Consider the following 20,059-nt stretch of genomic DNA (forward strand, 5'->3'; position numbering starts at 1 on the left):
TAGAGACACACAAAGGCTTTTTTGGCTTGTTCCTTGAACTTTCTCGGTTCTCTCAAAAAGTGTACCATGGTATATCAAGAGGTAGGGCAACTAGAGTTGTCTGCCACACCATACCACACATGTTAATGATTCGGTAAATAAAAAACAAAATATGTGGCCCTATATTTTATTCGCCTCTGTAATTGTTAAATATACAACTTGTTGAGAAAATATCGGTCTTTCGACCATCCATATATCCAAATTATATTTTCCAGGTGGAGAGGGACGTATACACATTATATATTTCAATGAGAATATGTATATATGTCGTTTTTTACCAATACTGCAATATACGAGACAAGATGTGTATGTGATCTTCTTTGCAACAAATCTATATAGCTTTGGCTCTTAGGATACAAAGCCATATTAGCCTTATCGATGCATTGAGACGTGCAGAGTTTTTTGTTTGTTTGTTTTTTTCTTTGTTCATCACCGACTTTCTTAGTTCTCTAAAAGAATGTACAATGTTATAGCTAGAGATAGGGCAGGAAGGTGAGTCCACCATACCATGCATATTAATGGTTAGATAACTAAAAACAAAATGTGTGGCATTACGTTTTATTAGCCTCGTTGGGGAGAAATGTCGGCCTTCCGTCTTGCTGTGCCATAATTTGTGTGGAAAATGACGCAAGTAGTTATATTTTCCTGTTATAGGGTTTATAACATGTATTATTTTGTAATAGTATCTTCCGCCCCCTCCGTGCATGCAAGCTGATGGTTAACGTACATACCTGTCCCGTTAACAAGTTCATAACTAGATTGCCTCCTTAACTCGATTCCGGTTAATCAGACAATAATATCATCCGTGAGGGCGAAGAGAAAATACACTGGACAGATGACGGAAGGATAAAATACACACATACGTACATGTGAACAGACTCATTCACAAGGACAGGAACAGGAAGGCACACTTCTATCATCAATACTATACTATAAAGTATACAGAATACTGTACGTGCGTAGAACATGAAGATATTAACAATAATAGATGTGGTATCACAGTTACAAGGTCTTGGAACATGGACAAGAGAGAGAGAGAGAGAGACGACTTCGTGAGATGCATGCATGCTTAAAACCTTAAGTTTTAAACACAACGACCTTCTCGTTATCGGAGTCTGATAGAGCAAGAGCATTGGTTCTGGCAAGAAAATATACTCGCATGCATGCATCGTTAGTTACTTCGATCTTATCTTACTGCTCGTTGCCCCTGAAGATGGATAGCTCATCCCTCACATCGATCTTTGCCATCGCTGCTGCCACCACTGTTGTTGAGTGTCGCCACTCACTACTGGATTCAGGTTCTTTGCGCTCACTATTGGATTCAGGTTCTTTGTCGAGTGCCCGAGGCACTCGGCAAAGGCTAAATTGCACTCGACAAAGTCTTTACTGAGTGCAGCACTCGGCAAAGAACCACGGCAAAAAATTTATCGGCAAAGTCCTCTTTACCGAGTGTCTTTTATCGGGCCCTCGGCAAAGAAAAACGACCGTCACGGCGCCGGCACTGTTGATGGTCTCTTTGCCGAGTGCTAACCCTGCAGGCACTCGGCAAAGATTTTTTATATATTTTTTAAAAAAATTCTTTGCCGAGTGCCCCTTGGCCGGCGCTCGGCAAAGTTTGAATTTTTTTTTTAAAAAAAATTCTTTGCCGAGTGCCCTCTAGCTGGCACTTGGCAAAGTTTGCATTTTTTTTTAAAATTTCTTTGTCGAGTGCCCCCTGGCCGGCGCTCAGCAAAGTTTAAAAAAAAATTCTTTGCCGAGTGCCCTCTGGCTGGCACTCGGCAAAGTTTGATTTTTTTAAAAAAAATCTTTGCCGAGTGCCCTCTGTCTGGCACTCGGCAAAGTTTGATTTTTTTTAAAAAAAATCTTTGCCGAGTGCCATGGTCATGACACTCGGTAAAGCTGGAAAAACGGTTTTTCCGATCGCCCATTTTTTCAGCTTTGCCGAGTGATGTGACCATTGTACTCGGCAATTGGGTCCTTTGCCGAGTGCAACACTCGGCAAAGTGACCCGAAACGATAATTTTTGATTTTTTTTACATTCCATCATGATAAATAAATTTATACAAACATATATCACATATATATCTCATCCATCACATATATATCTCATCCATCCACACATCCATCTACACATATCACATCCATCACAATATATATCACATATATAATAATAAGTGCTCAAGTCTATCCAAATAAATCCACAAGTCCATCAAAGGCCACAAGTGCATCACAAGTATATCACAAGTCCATCACCAAGTGAACAACAAATGAAAAAAATATAACGTGCACTCATCTCGGCCACTGCGACTGTGGTGAAGGCTCAGCTCTATCATTCGGAGATGCATGAGGCGGATTATTCGAACCACCGTCAGATGGAGACTGCACAAAGGAGTAAAGATTGCATGTGAGACAAGATTATTTAGATAGCTAATCTAGAAAGGTAGAGGCCATACAAGCAAAGCACAAGCGAAAGTAAAAAACTTTCATACTCACAGGAGTAGCTACAGTTGCAGCACGCGGAGGCGGAGGTGGAATCAACAGCTCAGCTGGCAGAGAGAAGCCCACACGTTGCCCAAGCCCTTGTAGAAACTCTGTAATGTCTGTCAGCCTCTACGCCTGGGCCTGCCGCTCGGTCCGCTCGGCGTCCAGCTGGGCCGCCAGCTCCTGACGTTGCCTCATTTCTTGTTCCGGCCAGGCCTGTAATATTTTACTCCAATGTTTCAGTAATGCAAACTAATTAAGGTGTGTAAAGATCAATGTATGACGAGTAAAACAGGAATAACTTCGAGTACGTCGACCCGGTGCTGTGCAGCGATCGACCGTGTGTGAATGGCCGGGCTCTCGCTCGTGCTCCGTGCTCAGATCTGGGAGAGAGAGGGAGTAGAGGTCGTGTCGATGACGCCGTCGCCAAGCCAGAACCGCCCATGCTTCTTGCCTTGCCCCGCCCTCATGACGGCCTCTCCATCGAAGTCCTGGGTGCTTGGATCGTGGTCTGACCCATGGAGCGACCTCGCCACCTCAGTGTACTCACTGATGCGGGAGTGGACGCTCGGGTTCGTGTATGCCTCGGGTGGGTCCTCCAGGTTGAAGGAGACATCGAACGTCGCCTTGCCCTTGTGGGCCATACACCATGCCTGAAAGTCCGAGCAAGCCTGGTCACTATGTGACGCCAACTGCGAGAAAGACAGCACGATGATTACAAATCAGGCAGAACTGAGCGTCACAATGGATAAATAAATTTACGTACCCATGCTTGTTTGTATCCAGCGAGGCTGCGGCTGCCTTGATGGTGTGCTGGACCTTGCATCTACAAATGATGGTCCCGGGCATCCCTGTGCATCTTGAGGTACTCCTCCGTGAACCACCGCTCCACCATCATCGCCTAGCACTCGGGATACGCTTGGCACCACCAGGGAATCATCTACACGTCATCAAGTATTGGACATATAAGAAGATCAAATTAAACCAACTTAATCTCAAAACGAATCAATATTGATGTTCTTCATTTACCTCAAGATACTGCTCCCGGGTCAGCTGCATCTCTCTTGCGTCTTTCTTGGTTTTCCTCTCTCCAAGCTTCGACCCGTAGTAGGTTACGATGGCCTAGATGCGTACCTCATGATGCATGTCGGTGATGAGTTTTTTACAGGCTTTGGTAGTCACCTGCTCCGCCCTGGCCTCAAATCCCTACTCGCATCTGTAATAAGTCTGCATACAAAAGCGATGTATCCATTAATTATTTCAAGAAAAGTCCAATGAATACGACGTATTAAGCAATGTTGTGCGAGGGAGACTTACCCAAAACTCTGCCTTCACCCGCGCCGCCTTGTTGGGGTACTCCACATCGGGGACGACGGTGTAGTGGCCAAACGAGTAGGTCGGCTCCATCTTCGATGTGTATGTGACAATACCGGGGAAGTGTTGCCTGCACAGAAGACCCAGGATGCCGTTGACTAGCCATGCGCTACCACCTGACACAACCACCCAGTTTCTGCACAAGTGATTAAGAAAAATTATTAGTTTTTTCATCATATCATATGAAGTAGTAGTGATAACATATAAAGTTACTTACTTTTGCCCTTCGGAGAGAATCACTGGGCATTGGTGAGGAAGCGGAACTTGTGGGAGGCTCGCGGGACCTCGCAAGTAGACACTCGAAGAGGAGTTGGAGGAAGCGGAACCCATGCCTACCACCTCCTCCTCCTCCTCCTCCTCCTCCTCCTTCTCTGTTTGCCGAACCAGCTCCTCGTCCGACTTGTCCATGGGTGCCACCTCCTCCTACGGCTGGCGGTCCTCCTCACGCGGTGCGGGAGGAGACGACCCTCTCCTGCGACTGGCGGTCCTCCTCCTCCTCCTCCTGTACGATCCCTCCGCCTCCTCCTATAGCCGGCGTGGTCTTTGGTAAATCGAGTTCACGGACCTATGACGGTCGCCCGCCATCTTTGTTCAATCACCTGCAATAAAAAAGAAAAATAAGACGTAATTAGAAATAGGTGCAAAAATGAACAAAACATAATTACAAAAAAACATAGTAATACATGTATTAGAAATATATGAAAAAATGAACAAAACATAATTACAAAAAACATAGTATTACATGTATTAGAAATAATCTTCATGATTCAGATTAGCTGGATCATAGGTCTCGTCATCACTATCAACATTGTCCAACTCATCAACACTATCCGAAGGAGGAATGTTGTCTTCATTGTCATTGCCTAAACGTAATCGCTCAAGCATTTGTATGTCCTTCAGATTTCGCACCTCGTCTCCAGCGTCCTCTTCATCATCCCTTTCATTGTCTACTTCCATTCCTATCTCTTCGGTTAAGTCTATGTCAAACCTCCCTTGTAGCCCCTCTTCTTGATAGAACTCTCCATCATATGTGTTTGGGTTGAAGTTGTAATCTTCATCGTTTGGGACAGGTAGTTTACCGTGTGGCGATACCTTGTGCACAATAGACCAACCCTTAAGATGCTTGGCGTCTTTGCACGTGTATGACGTATAATAAACCTGGACAGCCTGTTGAGCCACAATATAGACATCTTTTCCTGGATAGACGGAATCCTATCGAATCTCGACTAGCCCAAGCTTAGGGGTCCGTCTCGTTACACCAGGATGAAACCAGTGGCATTTGAATATGACAAGAGTAAGAGGTTTGGAACCATAGAATGATAGTTCGTAGATTTCTTCAATTCTTTCATAATAGTCAAGTCCATCAGTGTTGGGTGTAACAACTCCGCTGTTTATGGTTTTTCGATTGAGCCGACTCTGCTTGTAGCTTGCTGTGTGAAAACGATATCCATTCACGTCATAACCGGTAAATGACTTGACCCTAACGGCACAGCCGTTTGCAACCTGTCTCAGCTCATCACTTATAGACGCATCAGTTTGGGCTTTCTGTTTGAACCAACAAATGAAATCAGGGCTCTCTGGTCCCGCTCCCCCTGAAAGAAGGGTATCATTTTATTGCGGGGTAGGTTGCCTTGATCCATGCTAGAATTGATGAAGAAATTCCCTGTACCAACGAGAAACAAGGGGTTGGACGAAGAAACAAGGACATACGGTGAAATAAAACAAGTTCGTTCAGAACTTACCCAATGAACGGTTGCACCTCGACAAGGTTGGTCAACACATATAGCATGATACTGCGCCACTCTTTATTTTTCAATTGCTTAGTGGTCGATGCACTTGCGCTTCCGAGTTGCCCTTGGAAAAGGCTAAGGTTCGATTCATTTTCGCCAGCATTGTAACGAGGGGGTGGATTATAAATGCTAGGAAGGTTCTCAGTATAGTATTTCTCTGTGAAATTCGATACCTCCTCTAGAATGTATGCATCTGCAATGGAAGCCTCAATTTTGGCTTTATTTCTACATTTTTTGCAAAGAGTCTTCAGACATCTCTTGGTTGGATAGCACCAATAGTTCTACATGGCCCCCCCATCTGTGCCTCATATGGGAGGTGCACAATCAAATGCTGCATCGGTAAGAAGTAGCCGGGTGGAAAGATCTTCTTCAACTTACAGAGCAACACAGGTGCCGCTTTTTCCAAGTCATCAATGACGGTCCGAGAGAGCTCCTTGGCACAAAGCTAGCGGAATAAGTAGCTCAACTCTACCAGCACTTGCCAAACATGCTCTGGGACATAGCCTCGAACCATCGCCGAAAGAAGCCGCTCAATCCATATGTGGTAGTCATGACTCTTCATCCCGTTGACTCGCAGAGTGCCTAAGTTCACTCCCCTCTTTAGATTCACTGCATATCCATCAGGGAACATTAGTGTCTTGATCTATTCAAGTACTTCCCTCCTTTGGTCCCTTTTCAAGACGAAATCGGCCTTAGGCCTTCTCCAGGTCTTGCCACGACTAGGAGGCTGCATCTCTTGATTTGGTCTATCGCACAACGTTGCCAGGTCCACTCTAGCCTTAGGGTTGTCCTTAGACTTTTTAGTGTCCATGAGTGTTGCCCAAAGTGCCTCGGCGACATTCTTTTCAGTATGCATTACATCAATATTATGTGGCAGAAGAAGGTCATCGAAATAGGAGAGCCTCGTCATGCCCGAGATATGAGTCTACATATGTTGCTCACCATATCCCACAAAACCACCTTCTTCATTGGGCACGAGAGCATCTATCTGAGCATGAACCTCGGCACCAGTCATCATCCACGGTGCAGGGTTTGTCACTTTGACACCTTTTGTAAAGTTCTTGATGTCTTGTCTGAATGGATGGTCAAGAGGTAGGAATTGACGATGTCTGTCGAACGACGAATACTTGCCACCCTTCTACAACCAAATGAACCTCACACCTTCCTTGCATATTGGGCATGGGAACTCCCTGTGAACACACCAGACATAGAATATCCCATACGCTAGGAAGTCATGCAGGGAGTAGTCGTACCAAACGTGCATTTTGAAGGTTGTCTTTGTAGCTCGATCATATGTCCATACCCCTTCGTCCCAAGCATGGACCAATTCATCAAACATGGGCTCCATGAACATTCCCATATTACTCCCTGAGTGTCCAGGAATTATCAACGACAAAAATATGTTATGTCGTTGAAAGGAGACACCGGAGGGAGATTAAGGGGGATAACGAAGATGGGCCAACATGTGTATGGGGCAGCCATCATTCCATAAGGATTGAACCCATCTGTTGCTAGCGCGACACGTACATTACGAGCCTCATCTGCTTTGTCATGATGTTTGTCATTAAAGCGGATCCAAGCTTCACCATCGGATGGATGTACCATCTTGTCAGGATTGTACTGTTTGTTATTTTTGTGCCATGTCATCTGTTTCGTGGATTTCTCGGTCATGTATAGCCGTTGGATCCTCGGTAGGAACGGAAGGTACCATAGGATATTCACAGGGATCATAAGTTGCCTCTTCTGGCCATCATCAGAGTCTACCTCCAGGTACCTAGAGGATTTACACTTTGGATAGAACTTTGCATGCTCGTGTTCTTTCCTAAGTAGGACGCACCCCTTCGGACAAGCATGTATCTGCTCATACGACATCTTAAGTGCACAAAGGAGTTTCTGTGACTCGTACATGCTCTTTGGCAGAATGTGGCCCTCCAAAAGCAGGGTGCCAATCACGGCCAACATCTTATCGAAGCCAGGTCAACTCAAGTTTAACTCGGACTTCAACCACATTAAGCGTCCAATGGCATCTAGTTGAGACACCGTTGACCGATCATGAAGGGTTTCTGTGCCGAGTCCATCATGTCGTAGAACGCCTGTGCGGCTGCCTCCATCTCCTCCTTCTCATGTCCCTCATCGAACTATCTTTGGTGAAAGTCATCTAACATGTCTGCTACCCCGGCATCAGCATCAAAAGCCTCCACCAGTGGTCTCACCACCTCCTCTCTAATACGATGGGCTTCACCATGGTGGACCCATCGGGTGTAGTCCGGCGTAAATCCATGCTTCACAAGATGTTTACCCATTTCCACCTTATTTACCCTTCTCCTATTTCCACATTTGCTGTAGGGACACAAAACTAGGCAATGTCCTTTAGCAGCCTTGCCAAATGCACTGTTCAAGAAAGCATCAGTCTTGTTCATCCATTCCGTGGTGTAATCACTCTGACTTCTCCAGCCCATGTACATCCACTGACGGTCATCCATCCTCTAACATATGTATCAGCGAGTAATGAAACCATCAATTGCATCTACATGGTGTTCCTACTGTCTAATAGGTGAGGATAGGTCCTAATCCCACCCGCGGATGCATAGATGAGGTTAGTTTCCATGCTCTACTCCTATCCGAGATAGAATTTCGGCAGCACCTCCCCGCTGTCCTCCAGATACACGTCCTGCCAAAGAAGAGTGCGTATCCGGAGAACAACAGGGAGGTGACGCCGAAACTCTGTCTCGGATCGGAGTAGACCATGGAAACTAACCCATCTATGCATCCGTGGGCTATCCAAAAACGTGAACAATCTGAAACAGATACGGTCATAGATATGCAAAGATCTGCATACCTCCAACCGTATCTCTTTCGAATGGGAGAGACCTAACTAGGTTACGCGATCTACGACCATAATACAGAAAGAGGGGTTATACCTAGGGTGGCGGCGGAGTCAGGCTAGCGGGGCCGTGGCAGGTCGGTGCAGTGGCAAGGCGACGCGGTGTAGGCAGACCGGCACGGCGACGGGAACTCGGACTCCGCTCCGACGGGCTCTTCTCTACAAAAATGGAACAAAATACTGTCATTTAAAAAAATTCGGCAGAACCTCCCCTGCACGGTGAGGTTTCCAAAACCTGCAAAAAACAGCGACACGATGGCCGACAAGCACATATGTCTCAAGAGAAGCCATGTAGTTTGGATATCAATCCGTGCAGAAGAATATATCCAAGTAGTACCACTACTTCTACTACTACTTCCACTATTGCTACTACTACTACTACCACTATTGCTACTACTACTACCACTAGTTCTTCTACTACTACTACCACTACTTCTACTACTACTACCACTACTTCTACTACTACTACCACTAGTTCTACTACTACTACTACTACCACTAGCACTACTACTACAACTAATACTACTACAACTATAACTACCACGACAACAACAAGAGAGAGGGCATACCTGACGGGTGCCGAGGGTAGGGGCGGGCGGCGTCGGGGTCGGGGTCGGGGTCACCGGAGTCGGGAACAGGGTCGGGCACGTGCGGCGTCGGGACGGGCGGTCCAAGGGGCGTGGCCGGTCCACGGGGCGCGGCCGGCTCCTCGGCGTTGGTGGGCCGGCGTGGGCGAGCTGGCCAAGCTCGGCCACACGCAGGGGTGGGGGCAGGCGCCGATGCGTGGCCTGGTGGCTGGCGGGCGCGGGGTAGGGAGGGCGGCGTGTGGCTCGGGGGCGGGGCCGGGCCGGCGTGGTCGCGGAGGGCGGCGCGCGGCGTGGGGGCGGGGGCGGGCCGGCGTGGCCGCGGATGGCGGCGCACGGCGCGGGGGCGGGGGCGGGCCGGCGTGGGCGCGGATGGCGGCGCGCGGCGCAGGGGCGAGGGCGGGCCGGCGTGGGCACGGGGGCTGGCTGGCTGTCTGCTTGGACTGCCGGGCCGGCCGAAATCGATTAAGTGCCCCACCCGCCCCTTTGCCGAGTACCGGATCAGGGAGGCACTCGGCAAAGGAGGCAACTTTGCCGAGTGCCCCGATCCGGCCGTCGGCAATTTTTTTTGAAATGCCTTTGCCAAGTGCCCCTGTGAAGACACTCGGCAAAGAAGAAATTTCTAAAAAAAATAAAAAATTCTCTTTGCCGAACGCCTTATTCTTAGCACTCGGCAAAGACCCCCTTTGCCGAGTGCCATGCCCCGGCACTCGGTAAAGTTTTTTATTTTTTTGTTTTTGGCCTCCAAATTTTTTGTGCAGCCCTTTTAAAGTACCAGGAACTCCTAATTAGAATTTGTGGATTTTTTTGTGACTTTTTTATATATTTAGTTACTTTATTTCTTTTACTTGATTTTTTTTGAAAAATATAAATTTGAACTGCACGTGGCACGAATAATGGAATTTAACGATTCAAAAATTGATAGTCATGTTAGTGAGTGTAGTGTGAGGCCGCATCCAGGAACGGACCCAAAATTCGGATATCTTGTTCACGAAACATGACCGCGAACTTGCGTGCGAAGTGTTTTTAAATTCTATAAAAAGCAAACGATGTCCGAAAATCATGAAACTTGTTCAGATGTTGTGATATCGTATGTGGAGGCTTTGATAAAAATTTCAGAAGATTTCGTGCACGTTGTCACATACGATGCTTATAAACTAAGACATCTCCACATATGATATCTGATTGATTCCTAGGTTGATTGATATGATAATATATCTTCAGACTCCATAGAGTTCTGCTTGTGCAATGTGATGAAATAACACCGTACGTAGCTATACGTGAAAGCAGATGCTAATCGGCCGCCGATTTCTTTATTATGCGATGGCAATCGTCGAGAGCCGAAAGCACTACTGTTCTGCAAGGAAGAATAACAAACCTTTTGGCCGCTGCTAGTTGCGATGCCCTATGTGACGACCGTGCAGGGAGCAGCCAATGGGGCGCCCTTCTTTTGCAATTTGCAGTGCAAGGTGTGCTGCTGACTGGTGGATGCCCTAGGCGCGCGACATCTGCCGACAAGCCGTGCGGCCCTCGCATGGCGGCGATGATGGCGTCCAGCGCCGCGGCACGTGGCCGTGGATCCATCCGGATCAACGTTGAGTTGAGGGAAGAGAGCACTGTTCTCTCCCGGACGCACAGCTAGCGCACAAAGGGCCAAAGGGAGCAGAGTGTTAATTAGCAACCACTGGTCCTTATATTAGCTAGGCCACTTGATCTCCGTATAAAAAGGCTACTAATCCGCAGCTTTTGACAAGCTAGCCAAGCGAAACCCCACACCCAAACGCCAAAAGGAGGTGGTGTGAGCAGGAGCAGCGATGCAGGACAGCAGGAGCTAAAAGGTAGCCAATTACGAGCGCGGGGGAGTAGTGCATCTTTTGATGCGGCTGCTGCTGCCTACCTGCTGTGCTACCTGTTCCCAAGGAAGCTCCCCATTGGGAGGAACTTGAATACTTTAATTTGCTTGCAATAAATTTCATTTTTCACAGATATAGTAAGATTCCTTATTATGACTGATTAGCGTGTGCCTGATCTAGAGATAAGTAATGATGAATGGTTCCATTCTTGTTTTTCGGGATAGAATCGTCCACCTCTATATCGGGTTAGGTTTATCCTAAATCTATGATTTTCTTTCCTTGGGCCAATCTTATCTTCTCGCGTGGCCTGGACAGTTCGCCCAATCACCGTGCCTAATGTCGCTCACCCCTATGTGGCCCTGTCAGACGTCACATTCGACCCTATGCATCCTCACGAAGTCCACACCAGCGCCACGATGTCATCGGACAAGCCTCTCCTCGCGTTGAGCTACACTGCCCTCGACTCTCCTCGCCTCATGTCGTGCTAGGGCAGGCTACACTCAAACCGTCGCCGCCCAACCTATGCCGCGCCAAAGGAGCTCGACCACAGGGCCGGTGGTGCCTCCCTCAACTCATGTTGGAGCATGTCAAACTCGAGCATGCTTCATGCCCACGCCGCCCTCACCCACCCCGCCTAAGAGAACCGCCTTTGGAGAGAGGGAATGATGGTGTCAAGGAGGGACGGGGTCCATCCACTTGTTTTGAGGCCGGAGTTGGGCTCTTCTCCCATCTTCGGCGAGTATTCACTTGTGGAGTCCACGCCCATCCCTCCTTGCAAACGCCATTGAAAATAGGATCGCCCCATCCTGTCCTTGTTGGTCCTCCGAAGGTGCATCACTAATCAGTCTTTTGGTGGTATATATGGAAATGAGACATGTCACTTTTATAACCTTAGGTTTTGGTCCAAAGCAAGGCTCTACTCTGTACACATAAAAAGTGACGGGCGTAACAATAGTCACATATATAATAACGATGAGTGTGAAGAACAAGCTCTATATGTGACATTTTATCCATTTCAAAAGTGATGGGTTCTTGTTGAAAACAAAATTATGGATGGGCCAAGGTTGACCATCACCTTTTCTGGACGAAATGTGACGGGTTTTGGTCCCTAGTCGCCATTTTTTACTCTATGTCTATATTTGAGAATCTTATTCACCCTTTCCCATCCCATTTAGAAACAACTAAGACCATTTTACCCAGCATCGCCCATGGCTAGTTCTCCGTCGCCATGGCGCCAGATCTACTAAGTCAATGTGTTGCTCACATCCTCCTTGCCATCGGCCTCATCCACACCGACCTCCTTCACATGGGCCTCCTCCTTGGTGACATCCTTCTCCATGTGTGCATGTCTCTTCTCCTTCTCTATAGCGTCCACCTCCCAAGGCACAGGGGACCACCACCACCACCACCCTCTTTATCAATCTGGTCTCTCTCCTCCTTCTCAAGGTGAGTTTAACTTTTCCCCCTCCTCCTTCATGAATGAATGGATGTATGCACTAATAGATGAACTAGTTGGTTGATGAATGAAGTTTTAGAATGGATGGATGAAATGATGTATATGAATGGATGAATGCATATATAGATGGATTAGTATTTAGATATATCGATCTATGGATAGAATTTAGATGAACCACTTTTCACTGTAGTATAGCTTACACGCATGATGTTTTGTCTAGGTGATTCCCTGATTCTGTCATTTGCTTGGGAGCAAAAATATTCATAGTCGGAAACAATGTATGTATCAATTTATGTGTCACAAGAATTATGAAAAGGTTGGAGCTTCCAAGCTTCAGGACCTTCTCTCTAGGTCACTTCCCCTTGAGTCCTAGACTCAGGATGTCTTGTTGGTCTTTTCCAGACCCTTAGTTGGGGTTGTATGTCTACATTCTTCTGTTGTTGTTTTTTAGTTTTTGTTTGGTGTTTGGGGTGTGAGTTTGGGTGGATCTCTTTTGCCTCGCCTTTGTATTGTTTTTTAGTGTTTCTCCTATCTTAATGAAATCATGCACAACTCTCTGGCGTAGTTCGAGAAAAGAAAAGAATTATGAAAAGGAGAGCTCGAGGGGTGGAAGTAGTTTGATGTTTTCCAGAGAGTCTTTTAAGGTAGATTTTGACGTAAATTTATCTTCTAATAAATTGTTAATAGGATGTTTTTCAGAGAGTCCTCTAAGGTAGATTTTGATGTAAATTTGTCTTCTAATATATTGGCAAACTCAAATCATCTTAAAATTCCTTTGAATCTGGATCTATTGGTGCAATCTTCAAAGCTAAATACTTACACAATTGGATTAATCATTGATCATTTTTTTTTGCAATTTCTTTGTTTTCTAAATTTCATATGCCTTAGATTGATTAGGGAAAGAATACCCTCTAGTTGGCTTGACAAGTTCATCAGCACCAATTATATGCAACAACCCAATGTTGGCCTACTGTGATTCATTTAAGAGCACAACAACTAAAGTATATTAGACTACTATTCCTGAATCCTGATCATCGTGCTAGCAATCAAAAGGTCCACCTAGCAACTAGCAATGATGCAGGGAAGATGTTTGCTCTCAAATGATTTGCCCAAATAAATTCCAAGTCCCCCTATACAAAACAATCATTTATTATTTTCACAACAGTTTGCTAGCTAAATAAAACTTTTGGATGGCTAGAGAAATCATATTGTAGCGAATAGAAGTAGGCTAGTGATATGAAACCTGCAAAGCTCGTCTTAGAACATACAAATCATCAATGAAATCACCATGTAGCAGCACATAGCTTTTTGCCTTCCCCACACCAAATAAAAAAGTACACTATATATTTTAGTGACAAATTGAAATACTAGTAACACAGTTATCTATGTATCTTCCATGTTGCATATTATATAACTTGCATATTTATCCAAATAAATTAAAAAATCATAAGGGCCACTATCATTTTTCAACATAAAAGCTTACAATTGTGTATTTAGAGATCGAGGCAACAACGATGTATCTTTAAGTGCACACTCACCAACTATTTTTTGTACAAATTGTAGCATTATCCTCTTACATATATAACTAGCTAGTACCCCATCCGTCAACAAATATACGCATTTCTTATAATCTTACAATATATTAAACATAAAGGAAAAATGTTCATGCCCCCACAAAAGCAGCCGAGCAAGCACTAATAGGAAATCGTTTTTAGGGACAGTTTGGAAGCTATAGTGCAACAAAACATTTCTAGAGACGATTTAATATATGATCTGCCCTTAAAAAGATGGCACACGATGTAAAAATCATCGGTGTAGTAGTGACGGATATAGGCCTTAAATGCCATGCATTAATCATATGGCCAATAAATTCCAACAAAAGCATTTTTGCATTGCTTTGCTTATTTTGCGAGGTGCCAAAAATATACAAGGCCTTTAAAAGGGTGCATCCAGCTTGATAGTTCCATTGTTAGTTTTTTTAAAAAAAAGACATGATTATCTAGATCAAATAATACCAAATGAAACCAGCAAAAAAGGAGCACTTTTTAGATAATGAAAGAAAAAAAGAGAGCATAGTAGTTAACTATAGAAGAAGTTAAGCTTTTCGTTGTTGACAGTGAACTATGGCCAAAACCGATTCAGTAGTGGTTACAAAGATATACTGTGATGGATACTCAAAAGTAGGGAGTTTGTCCACCATGCATCCTTATATTGACTTACTTTCTGTTGTGACATATATATAGAAAATAAGACACTTCCTATGGTTTAATATAGCCAAAGTCCGAGAGCTCATCTATCTGTCACTTATATTTTGGTTTGCAGGTGTGTGGGCACCATGCACCCCATGCATATGGAGTATGTTATGATATGCTAGTATTAGTATGTATGTCTGCCCCACAAGGCCACAACCACATACACAAACAAGGACGTATAGATAGCTGTTCCATGTACTCTATATAGTGCAGTATATGCATGTGTGATGATGCCTGAACCCGAATTATTGGAAGGCAGCAGAGTCCGTCACTCTCTCTGGTGGACCATGGAGCCTGGAACGACGTCATGGAGCATGCATGCCATTTAAGATGTCAGTGGTTAAACAAACATCAATTTCTGTGTCCTATGAACATTTAATACAAGACTGGATGATATGAATATGACTACCACATGCATGCTAAGCACAGATATATACTCAGCTTTCTGATATTTTTTTTCTACAACACACAAGGATAAGAATGAAATTAAAACCTACAAAAAACCGAGATGCACACAAATGCTAGACTCAGCTTCTCATTCAAACAATACTAAAGTACTGATCATAGATTATGCAAACACTGAAAAAAAAACTTTCATACAAGCATGTGTCGTTCTACACACTTCTACTAGTAGAAATTGTCACTAACAACACGATGAGTAATATACCACAGTCGCAGCAAAGCAAAATAATTAACATCATGCATGGATCTTGTATGCATAGCAAGTAGGAATCAACCATTGTTTTCAGAGTGTTTTTCGTTGGATAATGTTTGTTTTGCATGAACCAGCGGCAGCGCTGCATTGCTCTCTAGTTAGTTTAATTTGTCACAAGACTCTCTGGTGGGAATCTTGGATTTGCATGAGCGCTAGCATCATCCTCTAGCTACCTAGCTAAAAGAATACTGGACATCTTGCCTAATCAAGCCAATCATTGATGAACTCTATAAGAAAGAAATAATAGGAGCCAATACTAAGCAGCAAGATGAGCATCAACAATAATTTCACTCTGAATCTAGAATAATATTCTTACCTGCTACAAAAATACTGAAATTGAACAACTACGTACGTTTCATTTGTGCAGATCGATCGAGCTGCATATACTAGCTTCACAAATTGACAATTTGTCGATCGTGAACAAATCAAAATCGAATCAATTCATAGATGATGGGCACTCGGAGTTACATCGATCCTCGGTAGGCGGTAGTGTCTTCGTCTTCATCCATCCTAGTAGTACTCTCTTCGTCCGACGGTGTTCCGGTGATCAATCTATGGTACCTCATCATCGGTAACCATATCATCCATCATCCCAACCCCAATTCCTACTTCAACCCCAATTCCTACTTCACCGATACATAGCCCAGAGATGAATAGCAAAAACTCGATCTAGTCCTCTTCTCCTCTAGCTACTACTGGGTACATACTCATAGCTACTGTTGCCACTACTAGCACTAATAAGGAATAAGGCAATAAGCTATATATGTGTGTGGAACTGTGGATAGATAGGTAGAGATAGATAGATTATATAGCTTGGAATTTGGATTGGATACGAAGACGACTCACCTCTCCAAAATGAGTAGTACGTAGTAGAAATTAATAAGCGAAGCTCCTAGCTTTTGTTGTTGCTCTGATGAATAACAAGCAGGTGAAGGACTGAAGATGGATGGATTAAAAGGGCCTGGAGGAGGTGTTGTTGTCGGGGCGGTCCATGGCGGCGCCGAACATGAAATGACCGGCTGCGGCGCTGGGACCGGCGGCGGACGAGGTGGAAGCAGGGTGGTGGTCGGGGGGCCCTCCGCCTGGTCCGCCGGGTCCTCCGCCACCGCGGGAGGATGCGGCTGCGGCGGCGCGGTCTCCCTCGAGCACGCGGTACTTGTCGAGGTACCTGCGCATGGGGTCGACGTAGTCGTCGAAGCCGAGGGCGTCGAAGGCCCAGCAGACGTCGTCGCCGTTGACGGTCTTGCGCTTCTCCTTGTGGCACTTGTCGGAGGCCTCGCCGGTGACGAAGCTGATGAACTCGGAGACGCACTCCTGCATCGTCTCCTTGGCCTCCTTGGAGATCTTGGCGTTGGGCGGCAGGATCTGCTTCATGATGCGGCCGACGTTGGCGATGGGCAGCAGCCGGTCCTGCTCCTTGATCTCCAGGTCACCCCCTCCTCCGGCGCCGCCCACCAGGCCCGCCCGCCGCCCGTCCCCGTCCGGCGGCTGCCCGTGGTGGTGGTCGGCCATGCCGACGTCGTCGTTTGCTGCCTTGCCGTCTCCTCCGTCCCCGGCCGCCCTCGCTAGCTCTCCTCGTGTGTGTTAGTTGTTGGCTGGTGTGACTGTATGTCACGCCGGTCGGTCTGTGCTCTGTCGCTGACGATCCATGGGTCGGGTCAGGGTCTCTCTCTATGTGGCGTGGCGTCTTACATGAGCTAGGCTCTCTCCCTTGTGTTTATTGGTGCGAGCCGAGAGAGAGACGTACGCGCTTGGGGAGTGAATATAGATGGCTAACGGGCCGGGCTGGCACGGGCTGGCACGGGCTTGTGCCAGCACGGCCTGATAGCCAACGGGCTGGCACGGGCCCATGCCTCCGGGGCCGTGCCTCACAGGGCCACGGGAGGCATGGCCCTATGGGTTGATTTTCGTGCCGGGCCGGCCCGAGAAGCACGGCCATTTTCACAGGCCGTGCCAGCCCCGAGACCCACTGAGTCGCCGAGAGCAGGCAGGGTCGTGGAGGAGCGGCGGGGGCCTTGGGGGAGGAGGGCGGTTGCCGGCGTGCTCGAGGCCGAAGCGTGCGCCGCGGCCGGGTGGGGAGGCGAGGAGGTGGCCTTGGGGGAGGAGGTGGCCGCCGGATCTGCCCGCCCGCGCGCTCCTAGCCGCGCGCCGCCGAGTGAGAGGGAGGGAGGGAGGGAGGCAGGGACAGGGAGGAGGCGCCGCGCCAGCGTCGAGGCAAGGGTGGAGAGCTGGATCCACGGTGGAGAAGACCTAGCGTGGCCAGATCTGGTGGTGGCGGGATCGAGGAAGGAGGCAGCGCGAAGCCGGAGATGGCAGTGGCCGCCGGCGAGAAGCCGAGGACGCCGAGGAGAGGGAGGAGGCATCCTGGACTCCTGGTCCCGCGTCCGCTTTCGCTCGCCTCGCCCGACGCGAGGGAAGGGGAGGGGCGTCCGCGGCGCCAGCTCTAGGGTTTGGGGTGAGGGAGAGGGAGAGCCGCCATGGGCGTGAGGGAAGGGGAGGGGGCGGACGTCCGCGACGCCGGCTCTAGGGTTCGGGGTGAGGGAGAGGGAGAGCCGCCCTGCGCCGGGGAAGAGGGGAGAGGGAAGCGCGAGCTGCGAGGTGAGGATTTAGGGTTCGGGGACGGGGGCTCGAGGCCGGCCACCGCGCGGGGGCCTTGGTTGAGGAGGGCGGCGCGTGCACCGCGCCCGCGTGGGGAGGCGAGGAGGAGGTGGCCGCCGAGGCTGGGCGACGGCCGCGTGGGGAGGCGAGGACGAGGCGGCCGTGTGGGGAGGCGAGGAGGAGGTGATAGGGTTCGGCCGTGGGGAGGAGGGGAGGCGTGGGGAGGCTAGCAAGCCGGCTGCCCGGGCCGCTAGCGGGCCGGCCCGGGCAGCCGGCTCTGTAGCAGGCCGGGCCGTGCTGGCCCACGTGCCTGGGGTAAGGCCCAGGCACGGCCTGCTCCTCCGGGCCGAGCCAGCCTGGGCCCGCTAGCCTCCGTGTCGGGGCAGCTTGGGCCGGGCCAAAAAAACGGGCCTTGGGCCGGGCTGACGGGCTCGGGCTGCATGGCCAAATATAGGAGTGGACTAGTAGTAGTGGCAGCCCTCGCTCTCGCTCTCTCTCTCTCTCTCGCCTGCCGCACGCGCTGATGGTGTGTGTTGCGTTTGCGTGTGACCGCATGCATGGCGCACACGGGAGGCCGCCGGTTGTAGCTACAATAGTAGTGCATGGCAATATGGCATATTGGCATGTAACTACACAGTACGCTGCTGTTGCCATAGCGCGGAGCCTCTCGCGTCTCGCGTCTCGTATCGTATGCGCTGTGTGCACTGCTTGGTCGTTCGTCCTCGTCGTCGGTGCGAGTAAAAAAATGCCTGCTGCACGCAGCCTGGGCGGATCGTCCCTACGGTCGTCGTTGAAAGGTCTCCGGGCGCTCGCCATTCGCCGGCGCACTGGCGGGCGGGCGCGCGCCTGCCTCTCTTCCTGAATGTGCCTGCCGGGTGTCGTGCCGGCCGGCCGGGCTGCATGCCTGCATCTGCATGTGTATTAATCTTACTCGTGGCCGCACTGACACTAGTAGTCCTCGGCTCCTCGCTCTATACTACTACGGAGTACTAGTAGGTAATCAAATGAACCCCGGCCGGCCAGCTAGGCATGTGCATGGCGGCCTGTTCGATCGTAGATTATAAATTAAAATAATATTTTTCTTTTATACTAAATCAGTCAGCAGTAAATAATCCATGATCGTTTATGACGAAACCAACACACTCATGATCTCGATCGATCGATCGACCTCCCTTGCATTTCTTTCTTTGGTCCCTGTCTACTATCTCTACGCCAATAGCTAGCTAGCTAGCTAGCCTCTCTGCTGGCCTTCATCCCTGCCGCTCTTTCCCGGCCTCTAGCTACCTGCTACCGGCGGCTATGGGTCTACCAACCTCTGCTGCGTCCCGTCCCGGCTGGGTTGGTTGTTGTTGCCTTGTTGGTGGTAGCGGCCTGGCCTGGCCTCGACGGACGACGACGGATTTGCATTGCAGCGTCCGAGTCCGAGTCCTCCTCTGCAACTGCAATGCACTGCATCTGGCATGGCAAGCTCGATCGGTCAGCTAGCTATAGCTGAGGTCGATCCGAGAGCGGAGAGCGAGAGGGCGATCATGGCCGGCCCCGTGTAGCGTAATTTTAAAGCGTGGATCGCCGTACAGCGCGCCTCGGGGGGAGCGCGTCCACATGCGCACGTGATTAATCGATGCGCGCGGGGGCCGCGGGGGAGGAACCAGAACCACCGCGCTCCATCGGCCGGCCGGCCCCCCCTCTCCCCGGTCCCCGGCTCCCCGCTGCTGGATACTGCTGCTTGCTGCTCGCTCGCCGCAGCCCGCAGGGGCACAGGCCGCGTGCACACTGGCCAGGGCGACGACGACGAGTCGACGACGTATCGTACGCTGCTGGCCTGATGAGTGACGACGACGTGCCTCCTTTTCCTCCCTGCTGGCCTGATCAATTCCAATCCGGCCGCGCCTCCTCGTCCTGGTCCCGATGCACACCTTCGTCAGTAACAGTACCATCAGTACTCGGCCACCACAAGTCCATGCACACAGGGACAGACACAGGCCGGGACCGACCTACGACGACATCCACATATATATGGACATACATGTGTA

General features: G+C 48.7%; 1 protein-coding gene across 1 annotated transcript; it reads right to left on the bottom strand.

Annotated features, from left to right (window-relative positions):
• Positions 1-15,591: 15,591 nt before the first annotated feature.
• LOC136459806 (nuclear transcription factor Y subunit B-1-like) lies at positions 15,592-17,096 on the bottom strand. Its single transcript, XM_066459651.1, has one exon. The coding sequence runs from the start codon at positions 16,938-16,940 to the stop codon at positions 16,380-16,382; it is 561 nt and encodes a 186-aa protein (XP_066315748.1). The 5' UTR covers positions 16,941-17,096; the 3' UTR covers positions 15,592-16,379.
• Between the last annotated feature and the right edge of the window lie 2,963 nt (positions 17,097-20,059).

Source organism: Miscanthus floridulus, chromosome 6 (genome assembly GCF_019320115.1).
Source record: "Miscanthus floridulus cultivar M001 chromosome 6, ASM1932011v1, whole genome shotgun sequence".
Classification (NCBI taxonomy): Eukaryota; Viridiplantae; Streptophyta; class Magnoliopsida; order Poales; family Poaceae; genus Miscanthus; species Miscanthus floridulus.

Excerpts from the sequence above, each read along its gene's own strand:
- LOC136459806 (XM_066459651.1), bottom strand. The coding sequence starts at position 16,940 with ATGGCCGACCACCACCACGGGCAGCCGCCGGACGGGGACGGGCGGCGG.